This window comes from Serinus canaria, chromosome 26 (assembly GCF_022539315.1).
Source record: "Serinus canaria isolate serCan28SL12 chromosome 26, serCan2020, whole genome shotgun sequence".
Lineage (NCBI taxonomy): Eukaryota > Metazoa > Chordata > Aves > Passeriformes > Fringillidae > Serinus > Serinus canaria.
This window is the reverse complement of record NC_066339.1, coordinates 3,384,066-3,411,633: the sequence shown is the minus strand read 5'-3', so window position 1 is coordinate 3,411,633 and position 27,568 is coordinate 3,384,066. Positions and strand designations below refer to the sequence as shown.

General features: G+C 54.2%; 1 protein-coding gene across 1 annotated transcript; it reads right to left on the bottom strand.

The window, feature by feature from the left end:
- Nucleotides 1–306: 306 nt before the first annotated feature.
- SLC26A9 (solute carrier family 26 member 9) lies at nucleotides 307–22,173 on the bottom strand. Its single transcript, XM_009097284.4, has 21 exons — nucleotides 22,101–22,173; nucleotides 15,722–15,848; nucleotides 14,966–15,105; nucleotides 14,676–14,786; nucleotides 14,264–14,439; nucleotides 12,916–13,080; nucleotides 11,626–11,778; nucleotides 11,227–11,309; nucleotides 10,837–10,984; nucleotides 10,051–10,164; nucleotides 9,544–9,621; nucleotides 8,952–9,047; nucleotides 6,466–6,572; nucleotides 5,894–5,963; nucleotides 5,713–5,805; nucleotides 5,173–5,289; nucleotides 4,393–4,710; nucleotides 3,753–3,807; nucleotides 3,235–3,380; nucleotides 2,424–2,501; nucleotides 307–1,983 (listed from the first exon to the last, which is right to left on the bottom strand). The coding sequence occupies exons 2-21, from the start codon at nucleotides 15,844–15,846 to the stop codon at nucleotides 1,936–1,938; spliced, it is 2,421 nt and encodes an 806-aa protein (XP_009095532.1). The 5' UTR covers nucleotides 15,847–15,848; nucleotides 22,101–22,173; the 3' UTR covers nucleotides 307–1,935.
- Nucleotides 22,174–27,568: the final 5,395 nt, after the last annotated feature.

Here is a 27,568-nt window from a genome sequence, read left to right as displayed (position 1 = left end):
TCCAGCAGTGCCATTTACCTGCTGGTGTTTCATTTATTGCCAGAACTGACCCAGAATTTGCCCACAGAAATGGGATTTCCTTCTGCCTGGATCATGATTTGCAGGAGAGCCACCTCTGCTCTTTCTGAGCCATTTCTCGTGACATCCCATTCCATTTCTTGCAGGAAGTTCAGGAAATACAATCTGGTTTTTGCCTCTGAGGATTCCTGCATTTGGTCTGTCCGAGCCCAGGCTGGGAAATCAACCTCCTGGAAGGAATCGTGGATGTAGAGCTGGGAACTGGAACTTCCCTCTTTCCATGTCATGCCACCTCAGAGACCCAAAAATATTGATCAGGACAGTTTCTTGTTGCTCTGCACCGATTTCTTCATTGCTTTTCTTTCCAAATTATCACTTTTAAAAAGGAGCACTCAGGCAGTACAAAAGGCCATGAGGAATCACCCTCAAAGATCATTTAAGAGACTCAATCTCTTGCTTTTACCTCGTAAAACAAGGTAAACATGGAGATTTCTGGAGAAACCACTGTTGTCTAAGATTAAAATAAGTAATAACCATCAGCTAGTGGGGTTTTCTGCCCTCCTTTGGTTTTATTACTCCCCTGCACCACATCATCAGAAATTGAGGTAGAGAAATGGTGGCTTGGTTATTGAGATGTTACATAAAACCAAACTGGCAGGCTGCTGCTGTTGTTTCCTTCAGTGACTGCCTAGCAAGGATGGTGCAGGAAACTCTATTTTCCTCAAAAATGAGACATCTGGGAGCTGCAGGAAAGCCCCAGGAAGCCTTCAGCCATCAGCTCAATAATGTCTGTGTGCTTCAAAACCAGACACTAAAGCTTGCTTGCATTTGTAGTATTTTAGAGTGTTAAAATAGAAAATTTAGCATTTTAAAATAGACTCTGTTTTCATGTACTCAACCCACTGGGCAGGCAGGACAACATGCACATAATTCTTATTTCTGAGTACAAGCCTGTCCTATTAGTAAGAAAAAAATATATATATTTCAGAATTTAGTGAATAATTCCTGAGGTCTTTGGGGTGCCAGAAACACAGCACAGGGCTGAGGCAGTGTTTTTTGGGCTGCTGGGACACAGAGGAGGAGAGGCAGAGGCTGCAGAGACACACAGGGAAATTCGGGGGGTGGCAGTGCCAGCCCCCCCCGGGGTCAGTGCACATCAGAGAGCAGCAGCAGCTGGCACAGCTGCCCTGCCACCCCTCCTGAAAGCTTCCAGTGTTTGCTTGTGTTTCACTGGCTGGGGGAAACGGGGAGGAGGGAAAGGCAAGGAGCAGGACCAGGGGATGCAATTCCAGGTGGGCAGGAGGATGGTGAGGGACAGAGGGGTGGCTGAACGTCCCCTGAGCTCAGGCACCTGCCTCCAGCTGAGAATCCATGAGATGGCATCTCCTGAGCTCTACCTGCTCCAGAGTCCTCTGCTCTGGGTGCCACGGGCACAGCAGGGAGGATTTGGCAGCTCTGGAGGGCGATGGCCTCGTTGCAAACCTGTTCCATCCCCAGGCAGAAGCACAGCTCTCCATGGAAGGGTGGGAGAGAGGAATCTCCTCTGGAGGAGTCTCCCCTGGAGGGGCTGGAGGAGTCTCCTCAGGAGGGTCTGGAGGATTCTCCTCAGGAGGGTCTGGAGGAGTCTCCCCTGGAGGGGCTGGAGGAGTCTCCTCAGGAGGGTCTGGAGGAGTCTCCCCTGGAGGGTCTGGAGGAGTCTCCCCTGGAGGGTCTGGAGGAGTCTCCCCTGGAGGAGCTGGAGGAGTCTCCCCTGGAGGGTTTGCCACGAGCAGAGCAGGGAGGAGGGAGGATCTGGCAGTTCTGGAGGGCGATGGCCTCGTTGCAAACCTGTTGTATCCCCAGGTAGAAGCACAGCTCTCCACAGAGGGGTGGGAGAGAGGAGTCTCCTCTGGAGGGTTTGGCCAGTGCTTGCTGTGCTCACAGAGCTGTCTGGGTCTCTGAGTGGAACATGCTCCCAAACATCTCCTAAAGGGCACAGAGGATGAGCAGGGTCAGGGTTGGTGACACAGCTCGGTGTCATTGTCACACAAACAACCCCAGGAGCTCATCCCAAGGCCCATGTGGGTGAAAATCACTGCAGCATTTACAGAGCCTGTGCTGAAAATCTTCACTGATGACTCTTGGGTGTGAACCAAACCTGGTTCTCCAGTCCCTCCCAATGTGTGGAGACCACAGGTCTGGCTGAACCTGAGCTGTGTGGCCAGAATGACTCCTCTGTGGGGTGACCTACCTGCTCCTCATCCAGCTGCCTCCCAGAGCTCCTCAAGACAGGGATTGAAAATTGCAATTAACTTTCCAAAGCACTGCAGTACTTGCTGATGATTTCCCATCTAATCAATCCCAATTAAAGTCCTGATTTCTGCCTCACACCCATGGCTGCAGTGACCCCTGGCACTACCACTCACCTCCTCCAAGTTCTTGTATTCTGCACTGCCCTCATCCACAGACTCATCATAGATGGAGAGCTCTGTCTGGGTCGGCCTCTGTGCAGGGAAGAGTTGAGTCCACAAATTAGCAGAGTGCAGGGTCAAAAGGAGTGAAAAGTGATTAAGCCAGGCCTAGAAGGTGACCCATGCCCTGAGGGAAATGCCCAGGAGAAGGGGCACAGGAGAGTCCTGCTCCAGGTGTTTATCTGCCTTTGCCTATGGCTCTGCTTTGATAGGAGATACCTGAACTCCTCCTGGGGAGATAACTGGTGCTGGCACACAATAAACCAACCCCTGTTTGGGGACAGAGCCTGCCTGACACTGTGCCACCAGCCTGGGCCACATTCCTGCCTCACAATTCCTCCTGTTCTCCTCCCACCAAAGGAGCACTCTTGGATGCCAGGACTATTCCAGCTGCACAGGTTTTGCTTTCATTTCTTCATCACTGGGGGCCAAATTCTGCCTTTGCCTGTTCCAACCAGCACCAAACCGAGGGCACAGTGCTGGAAGAGCTCTTGTGGCTCCTCCAGGCTGGCACAGCACTCATCTCTCAGCCAAGGGTTTGTGTAGAACTTTGACACTTCTGAATTCCCATGGAAATCCATTCCATCACAAGCTGCTGGCCCTGTACACAACTGGAATATTAAATAATTTCCTGGATTTATGCCTTTGCCACTAAAGACAAACAAGAAGCTTCTTTAGGTGGAGTAGCAATTTGTTATTTTTCCATTGTGCTGACGCAGCCTGGAAGACAAACAGCAAAATCTTGTGGGCTGGGGAGCAAATTTACCTCTTCCAAGATGGGTGGGTGAACAAATTCCCTGATACTGGCCAGTGCAAACAAAACAGCATCGTGGATGGTCAGGAAGATGTGACTTGGGTCCAGGCCTCCTTCCTCAAAGACTCCCCCTGTGCTGATGTCATCGAACACCTGGGCTGGAGGAAGGAGACAGCAAACGAGGAGGAAAGCTCAGGAGGAATGCTGGAGGTGTGTGTGGCTCTGAGCTAAGACAAGGCTCAGAGGAAGCAGGTTTGCAGCAGCAATGAGTGTGGGGAGCTGTTTTCCTGCATGCTGAGAATGCAGATGTTCCAGCTTTATCACCTCCCAAATGAAAGCACTGATTTCACACCCAGAGAACAGTGATTCTCTTTCCTTTCTTCTGTTTTCTCCTTTTATCTGTTCTGGCCTGGTCCAGCAAGGGACTGACATCTCACAGTTTGAATAAAGAACAGAAAAGGATTTGCTGTTTGTCAGCAGCTCAGAAATGGGGAAGATCCCATGGAAATCTGTTCTTTGGGGATCCTTACCATGCACGTTTGCCAAGAACACTTTGATCCCAATCTTCTGGTAACTGGAACACAACTGGAAGAGATGAGATGGGAGAGAGAGGATTAAAAATATTGCTGCTCCAGCTTTGTGTTGGTGCATAAAGACTTTTATCAGCGCTGGGGCTGAAGAAGAAAATCAGAGGTGCAGAAGAGGAAAAGCCTGGAACACAAGCCCTGTGTGGGAGCAGCTGAGGGAGCTGGGGGTGCTCAGCCTGGAGAAAAGGAGACTCAGGGCTGCCCCCATCCCTCTCCCAGCTCCTGAAAGGTGCCTGTGCTCAGCTGGGGCTGGGCTCTGTCTGCAGGCACTGACAGACCCAGAGCTCACAGCCTCCAGCTGCACCAAGGCAATACAGGCTGGAGAGCAGGGAAAGGTTTTTACAGAAAGGTGATAAAGTTCTGGAATGTTCTGCCTGGGGAGGAGGTGGAGTCCCCATCCCTGGGGGTGTTTAACAAAGCCTGGATGTGGCTCTGGGTGCCAGGGCTGGGCTGAGGGGTTGGGGCTGGGTTGGACTGGATGATCTTTAAGGTCTCTCCCAACCTGGTGATTCTGTGAATTCTGTGAACTGAGGCTCATAAACGCCTTCATGTGAGAGAGCAGAAGGTCCCTGCCAGAGCCCACCTTGCTCAGAGCCTTTGTGCCCATCAGGTCCACGAAGCACACCCCGCTCATGTCCAGGATGATGGTGTGGAAGCTGATGTAGGGCGGTGCTGTCAGCACAGGGTCGGTGTCTGCCGTGGGCAGCACGCTGAGGGTGCTGCCCTGCAGGGTGGTGCTGCTGCCCAGCTGCCCAGGGCTCTGCCCTGGCCCAGCCCCGGGGGCAGGAGGGTGGAATGTGACGTAGGAGATGCTGGCACCGTTGGCAGTGGTCTGGTTGTTGTTGGTGTCTGTTGGAGAGGCGCCCTCAAAGTCCTTCTGGAGCTCTTGCAAAGACAAGGTCTGAGGCAGAGCAGAGGTGCAGAGTCAGGGCAGGGCACAGGTGGGGTCCTGGCAGGTGACTGCACCTCTACCCACTGATAGGAAGGGTTTTAATCTAGACTAACTCCAGCCTGGAGTTAGTCCTGCATTGCAAAGCAAATGGGGTGACTGAGAAATGGGCTTTGAAAGGGCACCTTGGGGCTGAACTGCTGACACAGCCCCAGAGAAAGAGGCCAAAGCTGCCTGGTTTCTGCAGATTGTTCCCATGTTCCCATTCCAGCCTCCCAGCCTTTCCCAGTTCTCCTGCACCTTCAGGTTTGGGGAGGAATGGAGATGTAGGTGGGGAGAAAAGGGGATGAGAGGTGGGAGATGTGGCCAGGAAAACAGTGCAGGAAATCCCACGTCAAGAGGAGCTGTCTAATGGGGACTTGGGGTCGTACTCAGGCCCACAGGGACCTTTTTGGGAGCTCAGAGCTGAGTTACCTTGTTCTCCTTCAGGAGGAATTTTGGGAGCTTTGCTGGTGCTTGTGCTGTGCCCTTCCCCTGCTGTTTCACAAATTTCCTCCTGGCCAAGTACACCTTGCCAGGATCCACCCCTGTCTGTGGGAAAGAGAGATTTTGTTTCCTTAAAAAGTCTGTTCCAAGAGTCAGGAGCTGCTGTTCCTTCCCCGGCATTTCCCAGCCTGGGGCACCAGCTGGGCACTGGAGTGGGGGGATCCTGATGGCACCCAAATATCTCCTGGAACTCAGGGAACCTGCACATGCAGGGAGAGACTTGGAATAGCAGGATGCCCCTGTTTTGGCAGAGCTTGGAGGAGGAACCTGCCAGGATTTGGGCACAGCCTCTAAAATGAGCTCAGCAAACAGCCCTGAGGATCAGGGAGAGGAGGACTGAGGAGTAGAGAGTGGATGTGACCATTATTCATGATCACCCACAGCTTAATTACCCGTGTAGCAACACAGGAGAGAGCAAGGCTGGTTTGGGACTGGCTTCAGGCAGGGATTTGTTGAGGAATTGCTCACCTTGGCTATGATTTTCTCCCGGAATATCTCTGAGTTGGCAAAATACAGCGGCGAGCAGTAGGTGATGATTTTAATCCCATTAACTTCATGGACCTGCACCAGAGACAGGAGCTCAGAGCAAGCCTGGGCAGCAGTGGCAAAGAACAGAGTTTTCTCTGAGGGTGTTTGATCTGCAGCTCACCTTGTTGTAGGTTTTGGGGTTCTTGTAGATGTCAGTGGAAGTCACCTGGCCCAGGGCAGAGCCGTTGCGGCTGCAGAAAAGAAGGGATCGGCATTAGGGGGAAAGAAAACGGCTTGTGCTTCACATTCCATCCCAGGATTTGAACATTTGCTTTGTGAAAACTCTTACATTTCACCCCTGCAGAGTCTACAGGGCAAAAAAAGAGTCAGCATTTTGAGATGCCAGACTGGGAGCTATTAAGAAAGGGCTCTGAGGGATTAAAGGTGGTGAGAACACCTCACACCAGGGCCCTGCACACAGGCAGGACTCGCTCTTTGTGTGAGCTGGGAACTGTGTGGGGTGAAGCAAATACCTCGAGGCTTCCCCTTGCCCTGGGATGTGCACGGGAGCGGGAATGCAGCAGTAAATTGGCGCCTGCCATTCCTGTTTGCACATTCCGGGCAGGACACCTGCACTCCCCGGGGCTCCTGCCGCGCGTTCCGCGGGCCAGAGGTCGCTCCTAAAAAAATCACCTGTCCCTCCTCCTGCCCCTGGCTGATCTCTTGTGGTTCTGGGGGCCACGAGGTACTCACAACTGGGTGTGGAAAACCACGACGAGCACGGAGAATCCCACGCCCACCGCCACTCCATAGGGGAGGCTCAGGAAGAAAGCGGAGAAGAAACTCACGAGCCAGACCAGCTGCAGGGAGAGGAGGGAGAGAGGAGATGAACCATGGGGATGTGGAGGGAGATGGAGGGGAAATGGAGGGGGAGAACGGAGGGGGAGAAGGAGGGGGAGAACGGAGGGGGAGAACGGAGGGGGAGAACGGAGGGGGAGAACGGAGGGGGAGAACGGAGGGGGAGAACGGAGGGGGAGAACGGAGGGGGAGAACGGAGGGGGAGAACGGATGGGAAAAAAGGTGGGTGGAAAAAGTGGATGGAAAAAAAGGATGGGAAAAAATTGGGTGGAAAAGGTGGATGGGAAAATGGATGGGGGAAAATGGATGGGGGAAAATGGATGGGGGAAAATGGATGGGGGGAAAATGGATGGGGGAAAATGGATGGGGGAAAATGGATGGGGGAAAATGGATGGGGGAAAATGGATGGGGGAAAATGGATGGGGAAAAATGGATGGGGAAAAATGGATGGGGAAAAATGGATGGGGAAAAATGGATGGGGAAAAATGGATGGGGAAAATTGGATAGGAGAAATGGACGGGGAAAATGGATAGGAGAAATGGACAGGGAAAATGGATGGGAAATGGTTCTGTGCTGCTATCTTGGGCTCTCAGACCCTCCCAGCTCAACATGAATAGGCCAACCCCTGAATTCTGCAGCTGTTCTACTGCTGCAGTTGCTGCATGTTTTAGAGTGAGCCATCCTTGCTGGGCAGTTTGCCAGGAGCCCCAGCTCCTTTTCAGCCATAAATGCAGCCGGGGTGTTTCTCCACGGCTGCTCGAGCGCCCGCTCTGCTCCTTCCACCTGAAAAGGATTGGCCTGGCTCGTCAGGAAGGGGCTCCAGCAGATCCCACCATCTGCTGCTCCCTGCTCCAGCCCCGAGCAGTTCAGAAAACATCAGAAATCATCTCTCTGAAAGCTGCCTGAGCACTGCTAGAAATGGCCTGAACACAGAGAGGAGTCGATGGCCAGGTGTGACAGAGGAGACCAAAACCTGCCCCACTCCAGCTCAGAGCTCTGCCATTTGTCATTTTTATGTGTTAGCACTCAACCATCCCACTCCATATGAGATCAGTCCTGCCCTGCATTTAAACATCTCCTCTGAAAACCATTATCACCTTGTCTTAATCCCATCCTCAAAATGAATAAAAACTAACTTTGACCTTGGATGAATAAGGTAACCTTGATGACTTCAATATCTTAATTTATATTCATTTTGTGCATAAATGGCAAGGGAGAGCTTCCCTCCATCCATCCATCCATCCATCCATCCATCCATCCATCCATCCATCCATCCATCCATCCATCCATCCATCCATCCGTCCATCCATCCATCCATCCATCCATCCATCCATCCATCCATCCACCCACCCATCCATCCCTCCATCCTAAGAATTAGTTGGAATTAGCTGTCCTGGAACACAACCAGCATTAAGGTGATGAACACCAATGCTCTGACATCACCTGGGAATGGTGCTCCCCATTTTGGGCCACTGAATCTAGTTCAAATCCTGTCTGATTCAGGACACTGAATCTAGTTCAAATTCCAAGGAGATTAAGGTCAGGAGAATCCCGTTCACTCCATTGGCATCTGCCAGGATGTTCCTCAGGCAGCACCATCCATCTCCACTCAGTCCACGCTCAGGGCTCTGCCCAGGCTTTTGGGGTCTCTGGAGCCTGTGGGGTCCATCTGTGCTCTGCTAAAGGGCCAGCAGCTGAGCTGCCAGAGCCCACAGACCTCCCCTCTCACCCCACAGCAGCACAACCCGCTCAGAGATGTGCCCAAATTGATAACCCAGCTCTTCTCCAGCGCTTGTTTGAGCAGGATTTTGGGAAAGCTCTTCATGGCTCGGGCCAGCCCCTCTGGACTCCTGATTGCCCTGATAAGGGGGTTTGTTGGGCCCTGACAGGATATTGGCTCCGTGTCCACACACGGCTCTGGGCCGTGGGAGTCCTGTTCAAACACTGTCTTTTTATGTCAGACATTTCCAAATTCCGCTCTCACTCCCCCGCCACCCCCTGCCTGGGTTTATACATCAACCATGCCTGGAGTCCTTATCACTCTGAAGGGCTCTCCTCACCCTGGAGGGCCATTGTGTGAGTTTTTAAGTCATGACTCCCAGATATTGAGCAGGGCCGGTTTGGCTAGTTCTGGGCAAACAGGCTCCGCTCTTGATTGGCATTTAAACACAGCAGGTAAGAGTTCAGGCCTCTCTGATATGTGCTCTGAGCAGCAGCGTGCTCAGCTGGGCAGGACAGGCAGCACCAGCTCACCAAGAGAGCCAAACCCACCCCCTGCCAGGGACTCACACCCCCAAAACCCCACAAAAAGCTTTTTTGGGGTCTGTCCTGCTCATCCTGCCCAGGCCAGGTGATGCCTCCCAGCAGCCCCAGGCACTCACACAGTCCAGCTTGCTCTTCTTCCACAGGTAGAAGGGGTCAGCCAGCTGCTTGAGGGAGTTTTTCAGGTTCACAGCAATGAGGGCTCCCAGCACAGACTGTGGAGGACAGGGAATGGTGTCAGCCACACCTGGATGTGCCACCTGGATGTGCTTTCCTGCAGCATCTGCCTGCCTTGGGCCAGCCCCATCACGAGGGTGATGCTCACAAAGATCTCACTTGGATCTGGAGCAGGGTCATTTGGATGATTCTTCACTATAATTTACATTTATATTTGCTCAGAGAAGCTGTGGCTGCCCCATCCCTGCCCAAAGCCAGCTTGGACAGGGCTTGGAGCAACGTGGAGCAGTGAAAAGAGTCACTGCCCATGGCAGGGATGAGGTTTAAGGTCCCTTCCAACCCAAAGCAGCCTGGAATTGTGTGATGGTGTGATTGTGTGATTCCAGCCAGCCCATGCAGACAAGTCCCCAGGCCAGGAACAAACTGTCCCGTGCTGCTGTTTGCACCAGGGGTTTTTGGAGCGAGGCTGTGCCCGTGTTTGGGTGTGGAGAGTGGGTGTTGCAATGGCTCTGCCTGCACAGATGTTTGTGTTACCTTTGGAAGAGGCTCGAGGTAGATTCCCAGGGACAGCATTGTCACCATGACCACCAGAGCCACAAAGAAACTTGCCACCTACAAAGAGGAAAGAAAAGCACTTCTGCAAACATCAGGGCTTCTCAGAGCTCCCCTGGGTGTAGTCAGGGGCACAACTGGGCACTGCAGCATTTTATGGGAGAGGATGTTTGCCTCTGAAAACAGGCAGGGGTTTGCAGATCTCACAGATAACCCCAAACTTCCCTCACTGCCCAGTCCAGGGAGCCAGAGTGGGACTGCAGATTGAGATCCCTCCTTCTGTGGCCAACCCAGAGAACCAAATCAGGGACCAAAATGGGCTCGGGGAGGGAGGAAATTCTGCTTCAACAGCAGCAGCCTGAAGCACTTGTGTGTGAAACTTCTCTGGAGCTGCACAGTCAGGCTGGCAGCGTGGGGCAGCTACAGCACTTTGTGAGCCAGAGGGAATGGAGAGAGGAGAGGAGAGGAGGAGGAGGAGGAACAACTAACTTGGGATCTCGCTCCTGCCCCATCCACGGCCAGGGTGACAGAGAGAGCACAGCAGATCACGTGGATTTTGAAGAAGGATCCAAAGAAGTTGCTGCAGCCCAGGGCCAGCATTTCCTGTGGAGAAGTGGAGAATGGGTCAGAAAGGCCAGCTGCCCTTCCTGCTGACACACAGCAAGAGAGCAGGGGCCTGAGGCTGGTTTGTGTGGCAGGGCAGGCTCTGGGTTCCCTGCAGTGCATCCCAGACTCTTTCCTTCCAGTAAGGTCTGGGATAGGCCCTGGTGTAGCAGGGAAACCTGGAAGCACAATTCCACATAAACACGTTGTCATCTGTTGACACACTCAGGGCAGGGCTCCATGTGGTATGTGTGGCTGTTGTTAAAAGCTGCCACCGTGCCAGGGATGACAAAAGAGGATTATCTAATGTCCTGTCTCTCAGAGTATCTAGGTGACACACCAGGAATCCAGGTATTTCTCTGCTCCCTGAGCAGTGCACGCACCTCACCGTGCTTCAGCAAGCTGCCAAAACACTGAGCCTGGAGGGGGAGCAAGGCAGAGAGCCCAGCCTAAAGCTCCTTTCCCTCTTCCAGCCTCTCTCCAGCCCACGGGACAGAGCTCTGCCGTGTCCTTTTGCCCCCTCCATGGCACCAAGCCACGGAGCCTCCTCGGGAGCAGCACGTCTGCTCCGAGCCCAGCACGTCTGAACCTCTTCCCTTCATGCTGTGAGCTCTTCCCTTCACGCCTGAGAGCAAAGGCAGCAGCCCCTGGCTGCCCCAGCCCCAGCCATACCTGGTTGGGGTCCACGTTGTAGCCATGCTTGGCTGCCAGGGTCCTCCCCATGGCCAGGTTGATCACGTAGCCCACGATGGCAAGCGAGAACGCCGTGCCCACCATGTCCTTCCACTTGCTCACCAGGGGCAGGGTGGGCTCTGGGAACCTGCAGGCAGAGCACAGGTGAGAAGTTGTGACAGCGCTGTCTGAGGGGCTGGAGGGCTCAGGAATGACACAATCCCTGCCCACACTGCAGAGGATGGGGGTGGATGTGTCACAGGGCACACTGACACTCCTGGAAGGGGACTCTGGGGTTGCAGGGAAGAGTGAGGTGTTTTCCAGGCTGGAGGAGGAGGAGGAGGAAGGGAAACTGTCTGGAAGGTGACTCAGAGCTGCACAAGCTCTTACCCCATGCTGATTTTCCCCACTATTGGCATCCCGTACTTGTCGGGCATGTTGAAGCTGCCGGAGATTGCGGTGGCCACGATCACCTGCAAGGACAGGGAGTGAAGAGCTGTGAGCAGGAAGAGCTGAGCTGGCTCACAGCATGAGCCCTGCCACGCTCCCAGAGCTGACAGAATAAAACCAGCACCAAGTTTAGGCTGGGCAAGGCGAGGACAGTCCCAGCAGGGGTTATTTTGTTCAGGATGCAGTGCAGCGATGAGCATGGGGCTGGCCCAGTTTCTGAGCCCAAACCATGTGGGGGCCGTGTCACACTCACTGTGTGGATGCTCTAATGGTGGCCCTGCTGTGTCCCAGGGCTGTGAGGCCAGGGGAGGCTCCAGGGACAGCCCAGGTGTCACTTACAATGATGATCTCCATCGGGATGGGCATCCGGATCTTCTTCATGTACTTCAGGTTGAGCTCCTTGACCACGATCAGGAGCACAGCGCTGACCAAGGCATAGACCAGGGAGGCCAGGTTGGTTTGGGGCAGACCTTTACAAATGTCAATGAATGTCTGAAGGGGAGAGAACAGGAGGAGGGGTCACGGCGAGCCAGACACCCAGGACGACACGGACGGAACAACGGACAGCACTTGTTACCACAATCAACACCCTGAGATGTCAGCAGTGCTAAAAAGCCTCTGCTGGGGGGTCAGCCCCCAGCCCTGGGCTGGTGATCTAACACAGTTCTGGCTGCATCAGCACAGGATGCACCCATGGAAGACACAGGAAATCCCAGGAATGGCCAAAGCTGCTCAGAGGAAACGTTCCTGCTGCTGACAACTCTGCAAGACTCCTGCTGCAAATCCACTCAGCTCATACCCCCCAGATCCCAGTCCCGTTTCATTATTCCTCACTAAAACCACAGGCAGGGCTCAGATAATGCTGGCTGGGGAGCACAGAATTCACAGAATCACAGAATGACCAGGTTGGAAGAGACTTTCACAATCATCCAGTCCAACCTCAACCAAACCCTGGCACCCAGTGCCACATCCAGGCTTTGTTAAACACATGCAGACAGTGCTGGCTGGGGAACGGAGAATTCACAGAATCTCAGAATGACCAGGTTGGGAGAGACCTTCAAGACCATTGAGTCCAACCCAGCCCCAGCACCTCAGCTAAACCTTGGCACCCAGTGCCACATCCAGGCTTTGTTAAACACATCCAGATAGTGCTGGCTGGGGAACACAGAATTCACAGAATCACAGAACCACCAGGCTGGCTGGGGAACACAGAATTCACAGAATCACAGAATGACCAGATTGGCAGAGACCTTCAAGATCATCGAGTCCAACCTCAACTAAACCCTGGCACCAGTGCCACATCCAGTCTGTTTTGAACATATCCAGATAATGCTGGCTGGGGAACACAGAACCACCAGGTTGGGAGAGACCTTCAAGATCATCGAGTCCAACCTCAACTAAAGCCCAGGCTTGTTTTAAGCACCCCCAGGGATGGTGACTCCAGAACCATTCCATACCTTTATCACCCTTTCCTTGAAAAACTTTCCCCTACCATCCAACCTGTGCTGCTGGGGCAGGGACTCCCCTTTCCCCCCACCCTTTCCTGACCTCCTGGGCCCCGTTTCCCAGGCAGGGGTGGTGGTGCTGCCGGGCTGGGGGGGAAGGTGGCTGTGCAGAGCCCCCACTTACGTAGACGATAGCTAAGGGCCCGGTGTAAGACGGGACTGTCAAGCCGAAGACGTACTTGAGCACGGAGATGAGGATCTGCAGCCCCGCCGCCGTCATGAAGCCCCTGATGAAGGACTCTGACAGGTAGATGGCCACGAAGCCAAACTGCAGGAAGCCCAGGCACAGCTAGGGTGGGACAGAGCAGCCGTGGTCAGAGCCCCTGTGGGGCAGGGGGATCCTCTGGGAGAGCACGCACAGCTCTCTGACACACACGGGTGTCCCGGAGCAGGGAGGGGACAGCAGGGCTAAGAGTGACATTCTTGGGTTGTCCACATGGAGAATTCCACCCCAAGACCAAGAATCTCTACTTTGAGGGATCATCCACCTGCATTCAGGGCTAAGAGTGACACTCCTGGATTGTCCACATGGAGAATTCCACCCCAAGACAAAAAATGCCCAAAAATGTCTATTTTGAGCCATAATCCAAACCCACTCAGGGCTAATGGATTGTCCACATGGAGAATTCCACCCCAAGACCAAGAATCTCTACTTTGAGGCATCATCCACCTGCATTCAGGGCTAAGAGTGACACTCTTGGATTGTCCACATGGAGAATTCCACCCCAAGACCAAGAATCCCAAAAAAATCTCTACTTTGAGCCCCCACTCAGGGCTAAGAGTTCCATTCTTGGATTGTCCACGTGGAGAATTCCACCCCAAGACAAAAAAATGCCCAAAAATCTCTATTTTGAACCCCCACTCAGGGCTAATGGATTGTCCACATAGAAAATTCCACCCCAAGATCAAAAATGCCCAAAAATCTCTACTTTGAGCCATAATCCACCCTCATTCAGGGCTAATGGATTGTCCACATGGACAATTCCACCCCAAGACCAAGAATCCCAAAAAAATCTCTACTTTGAGCCCCCACTCAGAGCTAAGAGTGACATTCTTGGGTTGTCCACATGGAGAATTCCACCCAAGACCAAGAATCCCCAAAAATCTCTATTTTGAGCCATAATCTGCTCCCATCCAGGGCTAATGGATTGTCCACATGGAGAATTCCACCCCAAGACCAAGAATCCCAAAAAAATCTCTATTTTGAGCCCCTACTCAGTGCTAATGGATTGTCCACATAGAAAATTCCACCCCAAGACCAAAAATGCCCAAAAATCTCTATTTTGAGCCATAATCTGTTCCCACTCAGGGCTAGGAGTGCCATTCTTGGATTGTCCCCATAGAGACCTCCACCCCAAGACCAAAAATCCCCAAAAATCTCTACTTTGAGGCATCATCCACCCAACAATGGGGCCTCTTTGAGCATCTGCCACCACCACCTGTGCTCTCAGGGACACCGCAGAGTCCCTCACCTGAATGATGGCTGTCAGGCAGGCCAGGGTGGCAGAGATCTCCAGCCTGGCTGCCTCCAGGGCCGTGGTGTTCACCCTGCTCTCATTGGTGCTCTGGTTGAAGTACTGGAAGTCCGACTCCGGGGCCAGCTCGTTGCAGATATTGCCAACAATAATGCTGATGACAGCAAAAGTCCCTGCAGGCAGCACGGGGAGGTCAGGAGCTCCCTCTGGGGAGAGCCCTGTCCTGGAAGGCTCCTGGGCAGAGCCCATCAGCCCCTCCCCAGCCCCGTGGGCAGGAGGGGGCACAGGGTCATGGGGGTGACAGAATCAGCCACCCCACAAAGCCCTGGCAGAGCAAACAGGGCTCAGCTCTGGGACACACCAGCACTGCCAGGCAGCATTTTCCTGTCCTGGGCAGGCCATTCCTCACCTGGCACCATCTGATGGATGCCCCCGAGGAAGAAGTAGGGGAGCAGGGGGAAGAAGGAGGAGTAGAGGCCGTTGACAGGAGGCAGATTGGCCAGGAGGGCAAAGGCCATCCCTGCAAAACACGAGGGACACACAGGGAAATACAGGGAGCTCCAGGCTGGAGAGAGAGCGTGGGGTCATCAGTAAAACACAAACCCCCTCCCAGCTGGGCACCAGCACCACCTGCAGAGCTGTGCTGGAGCTGGCAAGGTGACATTCCCTCTTGGACACCCAGGGAGGGACTCTGCTCACCTTGTGGCACTTGGATTGTCCCTGCACTGAGCCCCCCCAGGACATCAGGCAGGATGTAGTCCTTGATTTTGTACTTGGGAAGCCACTCCAGGATGGGGAACAGGCAGAAGAGGGTGAGCTTGAGCCTGGAAGCTGAACATCTGGAAGGGAGATGAAAAATGAAAGCAAATTTGAAAGGTGAAGGATTTGAAAATGAAAGAAGGGAGGGAACAAAGGAGCTGGAAGTAAGGGAGGATCTTCCCAGGAATGGCTCAGCCTTTCTCCCTCAGCAGATCCTTCTCTTTCCCCTGTTATTACCTTCCTCCTTCTGAGGAATGGAGACAGATTTCCAAGAAAGTGATCAGCAGGGTTATTAACCTTTGTTTACATAATTATAAGCCTTTCTTTAAGGTGGTATTGGTTTCAATCAGAAAGCTGAGAAAAGGAAATCTCAGCTGGAAAGAGTAAAAAAATGAATCCACACATCCCTACATCACCAATTGTGCTTTCTCCACTCTTGAAAAACCAGGGAAACAGGACCCCAAATCCCAAATGCACTCAGTGCAAACTGCTCTGCTGAGAAAAGAGCCACCAATTTCATTTTCTTCAGCCCAATTTCCATTTTCCAATATGCATTTCTCCCATACCTTTCATCCATCAAACCCCTGAAGACCACGGTTCCCCAGGATAAAAATGTGATCTGTATTCCCAGCTCTGAATTATACCCCTCCAATTGCTGACTAAATCTGGTTTACATTCTGCAGCACTCCCTGTTACCTGAAAAGGTTTCTCAGTTTCTCCCCGACGGGGTAAGCTCTGGTTTTCTTCTCAAACTCCTCGTCGAAGAGGCTGACAGAGTAGGCAGGACGTTCGATGGCATAGCGAGGCCTGGCCTGGCTCATCTCTGCATCATTTGGGGGTTTCCCCAGAAAAAAAAAAAAAAAAAAAAGAAAAAGAAAAAAAATTATAGAAAATAGAAAGAGCAAAGCCAAGAATGTGGCTGGAGTTGGCCCAGAGCGGACACCTCCAGCGTCTGGAGCCCTCCCCGAGCTCCTCCACCCTAAATAGTTTCCCCGTGGCAGAGAGGCAGGTCCTGGGAGTGGCTTCTCCCAGCTCCAGGGGCTGCTGCTGCTCCCCGGCCCCGCAGCTTTCCCAGCTCCTCGGAGGAGATGCTGATGAGCGATGCTAATGAGCGATGCTAATGAGCGGTGCTAATGAGCGGTGCCGTGCCAAGGGACCCGAGCCCGGCCTGGATCGCCCGGCAGGCGGGCAGGGTCAGGGTCAGGGTTAATCCCAGGTTCGGGGTGTTAATCCCGGCTCCGGGAGTGCCTTTTTGCCTCGGGCGAGGCACTTGACCTTTCCCATGGCTCGGTTTCACCATCGGTGGCCTTGGCAAGGCTTTGCCAGGCTGGCTGACACTGGCACCGGGATCACTGAGGGCTGGATCCTTTCCGAGGTGTTCCTGCCACACTGGCCAGCCTGCCCAGCATTCCAGAACCTTCCCAAGCCTCGCTGGCCGAGGGTGAGTGCCCGGGCTCCTCTAGGAAGTGATGCTCGGGGAGATAACTGTTGCTAACTCATGGCGGTGATGAAGGTGCCAAAACATCCCGGCAGACCAGTCCTGCCCGGTATCTGGGTCTGCCAAAGGGATGAGCTGCAGACATCCCTGATTTTACCGTGCCCAGAGGTGCCTGGGGAGAGGGGAGAATCAGCCGGGCTGGGAGGGCAGGGAGGGAGGAAGTGGTCAGATATAAACCGAGCATCTCGGTAATTATTGGTGTTCTGGTGTGGATCTAAGTGGGTCATTGCCCAACGCAGGAGGAGAAGAGGGGGTGGGAGAAGCTGGTGATTCAGGCAGGAGAATGCATCGGGAAGCAACATCCAGGCTGCTGAGAGTTCACGGAGTGATCTGGATGTGCCAGAGCCTCCCCTCCCCTCTCTGGGCGCTGCTGAAAGTCAGGGGACACCGGGATGAGCAGAATGTCCCTGCACAGGACCGGAGAGAGCCCTGGCTGCGGGGGACAGGAGGGGATTGCAGGAGAACAGGGCAGGAAGGAAAGGATGATGCAGGGAGCCGAAACTTTGAGGAGAATTTAGGTCAACAGAATCATTATGCAAATAGCAGCTAATGGGTCTAGAAAGGGAGGTCACCAACCCTGCGGAGATCACAGGGGCCATCAAGAGCACTCTGCTGTAAAAGTGCCCCGGCCACGGGGTGTTTGTGACCCCAGCCCTGATCTGCACCCACGGGGCTCGGGAGGGACCCCAGCCCACGGCTTTGGAGCAAAGGGGAAAGCCGTCCCTCTTCCTGCAGTGCCAGGTGCCTGATCCAGTGCCCTCTGCAGGGCATCCCTGCCGCTCCTTTTCCCCCGGAGATTCCCCTCCAAGAGCGAGGACAAGTTTTGCCTGTGGATAAAAGCTCTAACCTGTGTCCTGGGCTCTTCCCACTCCCTCGTGCTAAAAGCCTGTCTGATAAACAGCCACGGTTTTCCCACGTTTCCAGTGATCCTGTGGCTGTTCCCAGCTTTCCTCCCAGCCCCACAGCTCTGCTCAGAATTTCCAGTTCTCCCTGGGGAATATTTTGTAGGTCCAGACTCAGCAATAATTTCTGAGGGCTGATCATCCCACCCCAGGGTCTCTCTGGTCTCCATCCCTTCTGCCAGCAGACAGACCCAAGCAGCCAATTAAATCCTAATTTTAATGAGATTCCCCAGCTGAGTGAAAGTGCTGGCAATCAGAAAAAAAAATAATCAACAGAGCAGGAATAGAGGGGAAAATATCCCCACGATTAAATTCCATCTTAAACAAACAGGCTCGTGATGTCAGCGTCCCGGACAGAGTCAAGTTCTTGACTTGGCTTATCACAGCCATGCCCTAGATCAAACAGCAGCTGAAACCTCAGAGATTTGGGCATTAAAGAGCACGAGGAGCTGCGTGGCTGCTCCTTGAACAAAAGGCAAATCCAGCTGGGCCTGGTGCTGGTGGGATGAGCCCAAGGCAAGCTGCAGAGCTGGTTTAAACCCTGCAGCTGGGGCAGGACCCCGGAGCAATTCCAGGAGTGTGGAGGGGAGAGCGGAGTGCCAGACAGCTGCTGCATTGCAGGGACCAGGTTTTTCAAGATCTCTCATCCAGTTTGAGCGTGGAAATGAAGGACAAGGTCTGGGAGAAGAGCTCCAAGGGATCACAGGTTTTCAGGCAGCCCATCCCTGCAGTGAGTGATGCTCAGAAATGTAAGATTTGACCTCACTGAGTACACAAATGGGATGTGATACTCAGAGCAAACAACATGAGAGCAGAGCTGTGCTCCAGCAACGTGATGTGGGTGACCAACATGACATGGGTGTCCCCTCGGTCCAGACCTGGCTGATCCCAGCCCTGCCAGGCCCATGCCAGGCTGTGCATGCCAGGCACAGACCTTTTCTTCCCGAGTTCATTCTGCAAACACACTCACTGAGCTCTTATCTGCTGCCCCCGTGCTGGTGATAGCTGTGCTTGGGAAGAGGAAAGTCACATTGAGGTTCCTGGCTGGTGTTGATAGGAGCCACTGGCACAAAGCCACTCTCCTGCGCTGACGTAGGCACAGAGCAGGAGCTCCAGTCCAAGGAATGAGTCAAAATTTGGTGGGAGAGCCGTCTGATCCCTGCCCTAGGTGTGACACAAGGGCTCAGACTGATCCCAGGGCTGGACATGGACAAATGTCCCATTCCACCAGCTGCTTCTTAACTTGGGGATTAAAACTCAGTGCTCCTGAATTCTTCCTCCTTCTCCTGCCCCCTCTCCATCCCCCTTCTCCCTGCACGAGGCACACCCAGCCCTCTGTGCTGTTTGCTTCAGGACTGGGTTCAGAGGTCCAGCCTCTTCCCAAGCCCGTCTCAATCTCCATCCAAACCAGCCCCTCCCGGCCCCATTGCCCAAGAAAGGGCCATAAAAGCAGCTCCCCCCTGTCCCCCAGACCAGGCACAGGTGCAAGGGTTTGGTTGCAACACCTGGACAAGGTCTTGACTCCCCTGCCCCTGGACCGGGCCCTTCAGGTGCCACAGGAGCCCTGGGGCGACACGGTGACAGGGCCCCCAGGGCCTGCAGGCTCAGCCTCAGCTCCTCCCTGGCACCTGCCTGGCACAGGGGCTGCGCTCTTGGTGCCAGCTGTGGTGTGCCAGACGTGCCAGTGCCAGCTGTGGCAGTGCCAGATGTGCCAGTGCCAGGCTCTGCAGTGCCAGGTGCTCCCCCTGCCTGAACTCTCCCCACTCTCCTGCCCCACAGCCTCTCCCCTGTGCCCGAGGAGAAGGAGGCTCCTGCTGTCACTCACTCAGCTCAGGGATTTCAGAAGATGTTGTATAATTCACCTCGGCCATCGGGCACTGGCTGATCCTCCCCCGCACTCCCCGGGCACTCCCTGCAGCCTCCTGGCACTGGGAATGTGCCAGGACTGAGTCCAGCTGATGGAACTGACCAGGAACTGACCACCCAGGCACCCCAGAGTCTTCAGCTGAGCCACTGGGGCACAAAATCTTTTTCACCCTTAGAATTTGGTTGATTTAGTTCTGTTTTACCTTTGGCTCTGGATGGCCACAGGCCTCACCTACAAATGAACTGGCACAAGAGAAGCTGGCACTGATGAGGACACAGCTACATTTGGGTAAAAAATCATTCCCAGTAGTCTGGGGAGGGGGAGGAAGCAGGGGTTGTTTTCAGGGGGCTGCTGCCATGCACTGGGCACACACGTTTGTCCCTGGGGTTTAACCTTTTCTTAACCTTTACCCATTAGAAATAGAAGAGGAAGACACCAGGAGAGCACATAAATCAGTTCTGAAAAATATCCATGCCTCAGAAGAGGCAGAACGCCAGAATCCATAAAGTTCAGTCAAAACTTTGCTGTTCCAGTCCTTTTTCCAGGAGGAACCAGAGTGATGGCTGTGGGTGGAACAGGAGCCAGAGGGGGAAGGGGGTGCAGGGAGGTGCTAACGGGCTCTGAAGGATCTTGGCCGGGCAGGGAATGGGTCCTGTGCCACAGAGCAGGGCCGGGAGGAGACATCTCTGCTTCCCTCCAGCTCCCACCTCCCATCCCAGTGCCCTGGGCTGGCCCTGGTCCCCCAGCATCCCCCAGCCCATTCTCCTGCACAGCAGGCATTCCACCTGCGCTTTCTTTCTGTTCAGATGCAAGATTTGGAGTGTTGCAAGGTGATTTCCAGGAGCAGATGGTCCTTTTGTGGTTGGGAGTGACCCAGCCCAGCTCAGGCAGCGGGCAGAGCTCTTGTGCTGCTGCTGCTGGGCCGGTGCCAATGTTTGATGTACCACTTCACACGAGTTTCTAACCAAACTAGCTCTGGGCCTGGTAACCAGAATAATAAAATCTGCAGGCATCTGCCAGCTCCTGAGGGTGAAGCAGAAGTGTTTGGCTCACAGGGTGTTTATGAAGTGAAATGTTTGTACACAGCAGCTCGGCTCCTGTGCTTTGCTGTGAGGGAGCAAACTGTGGGCACGGGGGATCTGCCCTGCACTGGCAGCAAAGCCCAGGCTGGACCCACTTTCCCTGGGATTTGTTTGATTTCCCCACTTGTCCCAACCCCTCCCCAGCTCTTGGTTGCTGTCAGAGTCACATCAGCTCCGTAGCTCTGTGAGGAAGGGCTGGGCTGGGGCGAGGCATTGAGCTCATGGCCTGGGCTGCTGCTTTGGGATGTCCATCCCAAAGTCTGTATGTCTGTAGGGACATCCCAAAAGCTTCCCTGCCCTGCTGTCCCCTCGAGCTGTCACCTGGCTGAGTGTGGCAGAGCAGTGCCTGACCCCAACAGCCTCTCAGCCCAGCCCCTGGCAGTGCTGTCTCCATCCCCTTCCCATGGAAAAGGCAGCTGGGATGGGCAGGAGGGAGCTGGAAAGGGCATTTAAAGGAAGGAGAAGTGAGACTCTGCTGTCCCTCAGTGCCACAGTCTCTGTTCTTCGCCTGTCTCTGACACAGACCCTTGGAGAGCAGGTGGGCAAGGCAAATCCCAAGGAATTGCAGAGTCTGCAGCGTTCCTGCAGCTCCTGCCAGCCCAGATCTGGGATGGCTGCTGAGAGCTCACTCCTCCACATGCTCCCTCCCCTGTGGATCCACTCTGGGAGAAGGAAAAACACCCCTGGGGTCAGCCTGTCCATCCTGTCCCCGAGGTGGAGGATGGGACAGCATTTCTGTGCTGGGAATCTCTGACCCGGGGCAGAAACACTGCGTGAGCAGGACAAATGTCACTGCAGGGACTTAGCTCTGAGGGGGAGAAGGTCCCCAGCTCCAGGCTTCAGCCTGCTTACAAATCAGGTGTGGACAAATTTTATCAGGGCAGAGCAGAAAGCATCCCAGCTGCTGCAGTTTTCCACCATGGAGCAAGACTGAGGGGATGTTTCCTCTTGTTATAAATGAAGGAGCCTGCCCAAACTGGAGCTAAACATCCCTTGAAAGGGCCCTGGGAGGAGCTGGAGACCCTGCAGGGGTCACAGCTGTCAGTGTGACAGGTCTCAGTCTGGGAGCACTCCTCATTCCCAGCTTTTTGATTCCCTCCTAGCCTGGCTGTGAGCACAGGGATGCCCTGTACAGCCAAATCCTCTTGCCTGGGCTGGATTCCAGTGCTTCCCAACCTGCCTGCAGGCTCTGGGCTCCTCATCCCTCCCCTCTATCCCAGGATGTGCAACACCCAGTTTGGGCTGCAGCATCCTCACTTTCCACAGCCCCATGCAGAGAAAGTTCTGGTCATAACAGGGGTCCAGAAAGTGAATGTTTCTCATCAGTGCTGCCTGTCCTATATCAGGCAAATCCCTCCACACATCTCAGCTGGAACCAGGCAGGATAAGATGGCAGGATTTATTCTAGCAAGAATTAATTCACATATTTGGCTCTTCCAGCTTCTCTCTTCGTAATAAATCAAGCTGCTGGATGGTTGGTGTTGCTAATTCCTGAGTAAATCTGCCGCCGTAAATCCCCTTGGCGAAAGAAGGGAGGAAAAGAGAAGGGAGGAAAAGAGAAGGGAGGAAAGAAAGAGAAAGGGGGAAAGAAAGAAAGAAGGAAAAAAACAAAAAGAGGAAAGAAAGAAAAGTTCTCCAAAGAGTGCGTCTCACACCCAGTGGCTGTGCAAGAGGAGTGTAAATCCCCCACGCCCACCCAGACAAAGAGCCCGATTGTTGGAGTTACCTGCGCCTCGGGAGGGCGGCCGGGGCTGCGGGGGTGCCGATGGGGCAGGAGAGGTGCTGCGGGAGCCGTGCAGAGCTCTGCGCTCCGAGCAGCCCGTGAGTCATTTATAAATCACCTCAGTCAAGGGGACCGAGGGCTGTGCTCGGCGCCTGATTGGCTTGAGGAGGTAATTGCGAGCAGGTACACCCAGGCTAAGCGCAGGAGATAGCCAGGGGAGATAAGGGCAGATCTGAAGAGGGAGAAGAGCTTTTTTGGATGTCCCCCCTCACCCCACCCCTTCCCGCTCCGGCCTGGCTTGTTTGATCCCCTCTGCGGGTCCCTCCGCGCTCCGGGTGACAATAACCCATATTCACGCCACGCCGGCCCCCTCCCTCGGCTGCCACGGGCCGGGGGCAGCAGGAGATGCTTTTGTGGGCCGCGGTGGGCAGCGCCTGCCCGGCCTTTGAGCTCCGGCCGACTCTCCGCCCCCGGGATGGACAATGGGGCGCTTTGTGCCAGCGCCCGACCCCGGCGCGCCGGCCTGCGAGGAGCGCTTGGCAGCGGAGAGCGGAGCCGCCGTCACCGCCAGGTTCAAAGGGATGGGAGCAGCGGGGACCAGAGGGGAAGCTCGGCCTTGGGGCTCCGCTGGGAGCTCTCAGGGATGTGCGGGAGTTGCGCTATCTGCCATCAGCCTGGCGGGCACGGTGTTGGCATGTGGCGCACCTGGCCACGCGCTGGCCCGCTCGGGGTGTGACAGGTTCTGGTGACGCCCCTGGCGGGGACAGAGATGGGCAGGGAGGGGCCGGCCCGGAGCTGCAGCTCGGGAGCCACCCCTGAGGTGCTGCTCGATCTCCTGGCGGGGGAGCTGCCAGGGTTTTGGGAGAGGCAGCGTTTGAAACTGGAAAAGCTCCTGGGACAGGTCAGGAGCAGTAAGGGACGAGACTGATCCCATGGTGCCATCGTGTCCGACCCGCGGCAGCACCGCTGTGCTGAGCTGGGACCAGGGCCCTGATGCTCTTCTCCTGGATCCTGATATCTCCTCTCCAGGATCCTGATATCTCCTCTCCAGGATCCTAATATCTCATCTCCAGGATCCTGGACTCCTCTCTTCTCTAGGATCCCGATCTCTATTCTCCAAGTTCCTGATCTCTCCTCTCCAGGATCCTGATCTCCTTTCTTCTCTAGGATCCTGATCTTCTCTCCTCTCCAGGATCCTGATCTCCTCTCTTCTCCAGGATCCTGATCTTCTCCAGGCTCCCAGACTCCTCTCATGTCCAGGATCCCGATCTCTCTTCTCCAGGATCCTGATCTCTTCTCATGTCCAGGATCCTGACCTCCTTTCCTCTCCAGGATCCCGATCTCCTCTCCAGGATCCTGACCTCCTCCTCTCCTTTCTAGGATCCTGATTTCACTTCTCTAGGCTCCTGATCTCCTCCCTTCTCCAGGCTCCCAGACTCCTCTCATGTCCAGGATCATGATCTCTCCAGGATCCCGATCTCCTCTCCAGGATCCTGACCTCCTCTCCTTCTCCAGGATCCTGATCTCCTGGTCTCCTCTCCTCCCAGAGGGATTGGAGAGTGCAGGACCGGGTACCAGCCAGGCTGCTGCAGGTGATGAGATGGACAGGGACACCAGCACGGAATGGGACAGGGACATGTCCCCAAGGAATTGGCCACCAGAAGGGAGCCGTGGGGGCTATTTGCCGTGGAGGAATTGATCCCCCGTGTTCCCGTTGTCCCCAAGGGCGGCTCGCCACGGCGGTGGCCCTGCTGCCCTCCCTCCTCCAGGTGTCACCGGGATGTGCTGCCACCTCGGAGCGCTGGAGAGCGACGGGAACAGGGACAGGAGGGCGGGGAAGGCACGGCCGGGGCGAGGGGAGGGGGGAGGCAGCGGTGCGGGCTGGGCTCGCTCCCGGAGTAAAAATTCTCCTTTAAAATTTAGTTTGATACGAAATAAAATTCAAGATAAAGTTCTTAAGGCTTGATGTTCAGGCTTTTCAGAAAATAGGGAGTACAAATAACTCTTGTCACTGTAATTTTTTAAAAAATGGAATAAACAAGTTAAATAATGTTTTCTAAGGACTTATGGAAATCAATGGGTAGAGGTGATGAGACTGAAGAGTATAATTAATCTGAAAAGAGAATATCATTTAGCTACCTCAGTTGTGTGCAAGTTTTTCACCAGGAACTCCACTTTTAAACAGACTTAAGACACACTAGTTATCTCTGGGAATAATTTACTATGTATAGTACATTCATCTTCAAATAGCTCTATCTCTTTTATAGTTATGAATTACGTTTTAAATTTTATTTGAGAAGAAATATTTGTGCACACTCGAGGCATCGGCAGCTCCTGCCAGGAAACCTCATGGTATGGAAATCAATCATTGTGTCTGCAGCGCTGCAGAGGAACACCCTGCCCGGGGGGAAGGGGCTGATTCATCGCCATCTGACCCACAGAGGCAATCAGTGCCGAGCAGTTATCCTGTAAATATCATTAATAACTCATATCGAGTGGGGTTTTTTTCGCAGACAGGCTGATATGAGCAGAGCCCTGTGGGACAGGAGCGGGGCACGGCAGCGGGAGCAGCCCGCGGGTGTTCCCTGAGGCTCCTGCCACAGTGAGGAAAACCAATCACTCGGCCTTAAAATTTTAAAAGTTTGATTGCAATAAAGTGGTTATAAAAATAGTAATATAATTAGAGTAATAATAATTTGGACAATTTAATTTAGGATAATATGAGGCTATAAAAAGAGTTATGGACTGGCCGGGTGCCTCTTTCTGGGCAAAATTACCCCAAAAAGGCCCCACGTTAACAGAGGATTAACCCTTAAAAGCAACAGCCTGTTGCATATTCACACACCTCATCCATGATGCACAAATTCCATTCACACACAGGATTCTGGCTGGGCAGTGTCAGCTCCTGCCTCTGAATCCTGACGGGGTCTCCAGGGCTGAGCAGGCAGGAAGAAGTTCATTTCTCCTGATAATGGAGCAATAAATTCTCTTTCTCTGAAAAATTCAGGTGTCCTGTGGCTGCCATCTCACTGCAAGTCCTTTCTTTAGGAAAGTATCTACATAGCATAGCTTCTATTTTAACATTTTGTTATAACTTAAAGCTATATTTAACACACTACTGAAGAGAATTAACACAGCATCACTTTCTAACACAATACACATAATATTCATTCAAATATTTGCAAGAAGCCAATCATAAAATACACATTTTTCACAACAGCAAATCCCAGGAACACAGAGCTCCAGCATCCACAGGGATCCTGCACCATGGAAAGAGGGGAAGCAGCATCCTAGATGATGCTAATTAACTTCCAGGGCTAATGTGCAGGGTTAATTAGCTGGAGTGTTCATGCCAAAAGGGAATTTTGCCAGCAGTAAAGGGCATTTTTCCTAGAGAAGCCCCACTGGGGAAAGACAAAAGGTAAAATTCCAAAGCTGGCTCCCAGCTGGTGCTGCTCATCCTCACATCAGGCAGGAGGAGGGCCCAGCAAGGTCCATGCCAGGTCCCTGGAATGCCACTGGCCCCTGGCACAGGCAGGGAAGCGCTCTGTGGGCACACTGGGACACAAACCCTCCCCAAAGTGACTCCGTGCTGCCCTTGCTGGGTGCTGCAGGGCTGGAGTCCAGCTGGTTGGATTTTTGTGCCCCCAGCACTCACAGAACCCAGCGAAGTTCTCACCCCTGTGTGAGGTTATTTTTCCAGAGGGAATGATTGCCACCAGACCTCCAGGCTCTCCCTGTCCCTCCCCAGCCCCGCTGTCCCCCCTGCACAGATGGATTCCCTTTGGTTTCCTGCTGCTATTCCAAAGTCCTGCTGGGTGTGATCAGGATCAAACGAGGTCTTGCCCTGCAAAGAACCCAGCCCTGTGCAGCCACCGACGGTCCTGGGGCATTTCTGGTCAAATTCCATTTCCAGTCATTATAAATGCCACTCATTCTGACTCTTTCTGCTCTGGCCAAACTCCCCAGGTGTGGCCTGAGGATGTGACCCCCAGCAGAGCATCAGGATGGTGTGCAAGGCGTGGATGAGTGTCTGGGAAGCACTGGGAAGCTGGGGAGCACTGGGACATGGAAAGACAGCCCAGGGACTCCCCAGGTCAGCCAGGGGTGCACAGAGAGCTGAGCTGGTTATCTCCTGGGCTGATAGCAGCATTCCACATGCTGGAATGTGTGGATTTGTTTGCAGATGATCAATTTTAGCAGATATGTTGCACTTAACGGGGCAATAATTCAGTGGTAATAATTGAGTGGTAATAATTGAGTGGGAGGCCGAGGCTGGGGGCAGCAGGGACAGGCAGCCGTGCCCTGGGGCAGGAGGGTTGGTCCTGGGAGATTACAGGACCTGCAGGGAGCTTTCTTTTCTCCATCCTTCCCTGTCATCCCCATCCCATCCCATCCCATGGATCCCATCCCATCCCATCCCATGGATCCCATCCCATCCCATGGATCCCATCCCATCCCATGGATCCCATCCCATCCCATCCCATCCCATCCCATCCCATGGATCCCATCCCATGGATCCCATCCCATCCCATCCCATGGATCCCCATCCCATCCCATGGATCCCATCCCATCCCATGGATCCCATCCCATCCCATCCCATCCCATCCCATCCCATCCCATGGATCCCATCCCATGGATCCCATCCCATCCCATCCCATCCCATCCCATCCCATCCCATCCCATCCCATCCCATCCCATCCCATCCCATCCCATCCCATCCCATCCCATCCCATGGATCCCATTATCCCATCCCATCCCATTATCCCATTATCCCAGCCCATCCCAGCCCTGCAGCCAGAGCTGCTCCTCCCTTTTGGGTGGTTTTGCTGAGGAATTGGGGCTGCTGCAGGCCCAGGTGTGGGAGGGAGGCAGGTTTGGGATGGAGATGCTGCAGGTGGAGCCTCTGAGGAGGAATCTGGGCCTTCCCTGGGATCTGGGAGGTGCTGGACAGGTTGGGGGGTTGTTCCTCATGGCTGCAGTGCTGCTCAGGCTGTGACCCCTCCACAGCTGGGGTGTCCTGCTTCCCTGCCTGCCTGTCTGTCTGTCTGTCTGTCCCTTCAGGAGCATTTCAAATCCCTCAGCCAGGTGGGAAAGCAGAGATCTGGGCTGCCAAATTCCCACGGGAATGAGGTGGCCATTCCTGGACAAGGTGTTGGCCGTGCCCAGAGCTGCAGGGACGGTGGGCAGGGGCTGGCACTGCCACCACGGTCACTGCACAGAGCTCTGACATTCCCAGGGCTGGCTGTCACCATTTCCTGCTCTCCCAGGAATGCAGGGCCCGGGCTGGATGCCACCATCCCTCTGGCAGAGCTGGCCTGCCCGTTGGCCCCGTGGTGCCAGAGCTGCCACCTGAAAGGAGCCGCTGGCACTGCCACCCCCGCCCGGTGCCACCCGCTGGCACAGGGGGCCTGATCCGGCCAGGAATGAGGAACAGCCCGTGCCAGGGGAGGCAGCAGGATTACTGACAG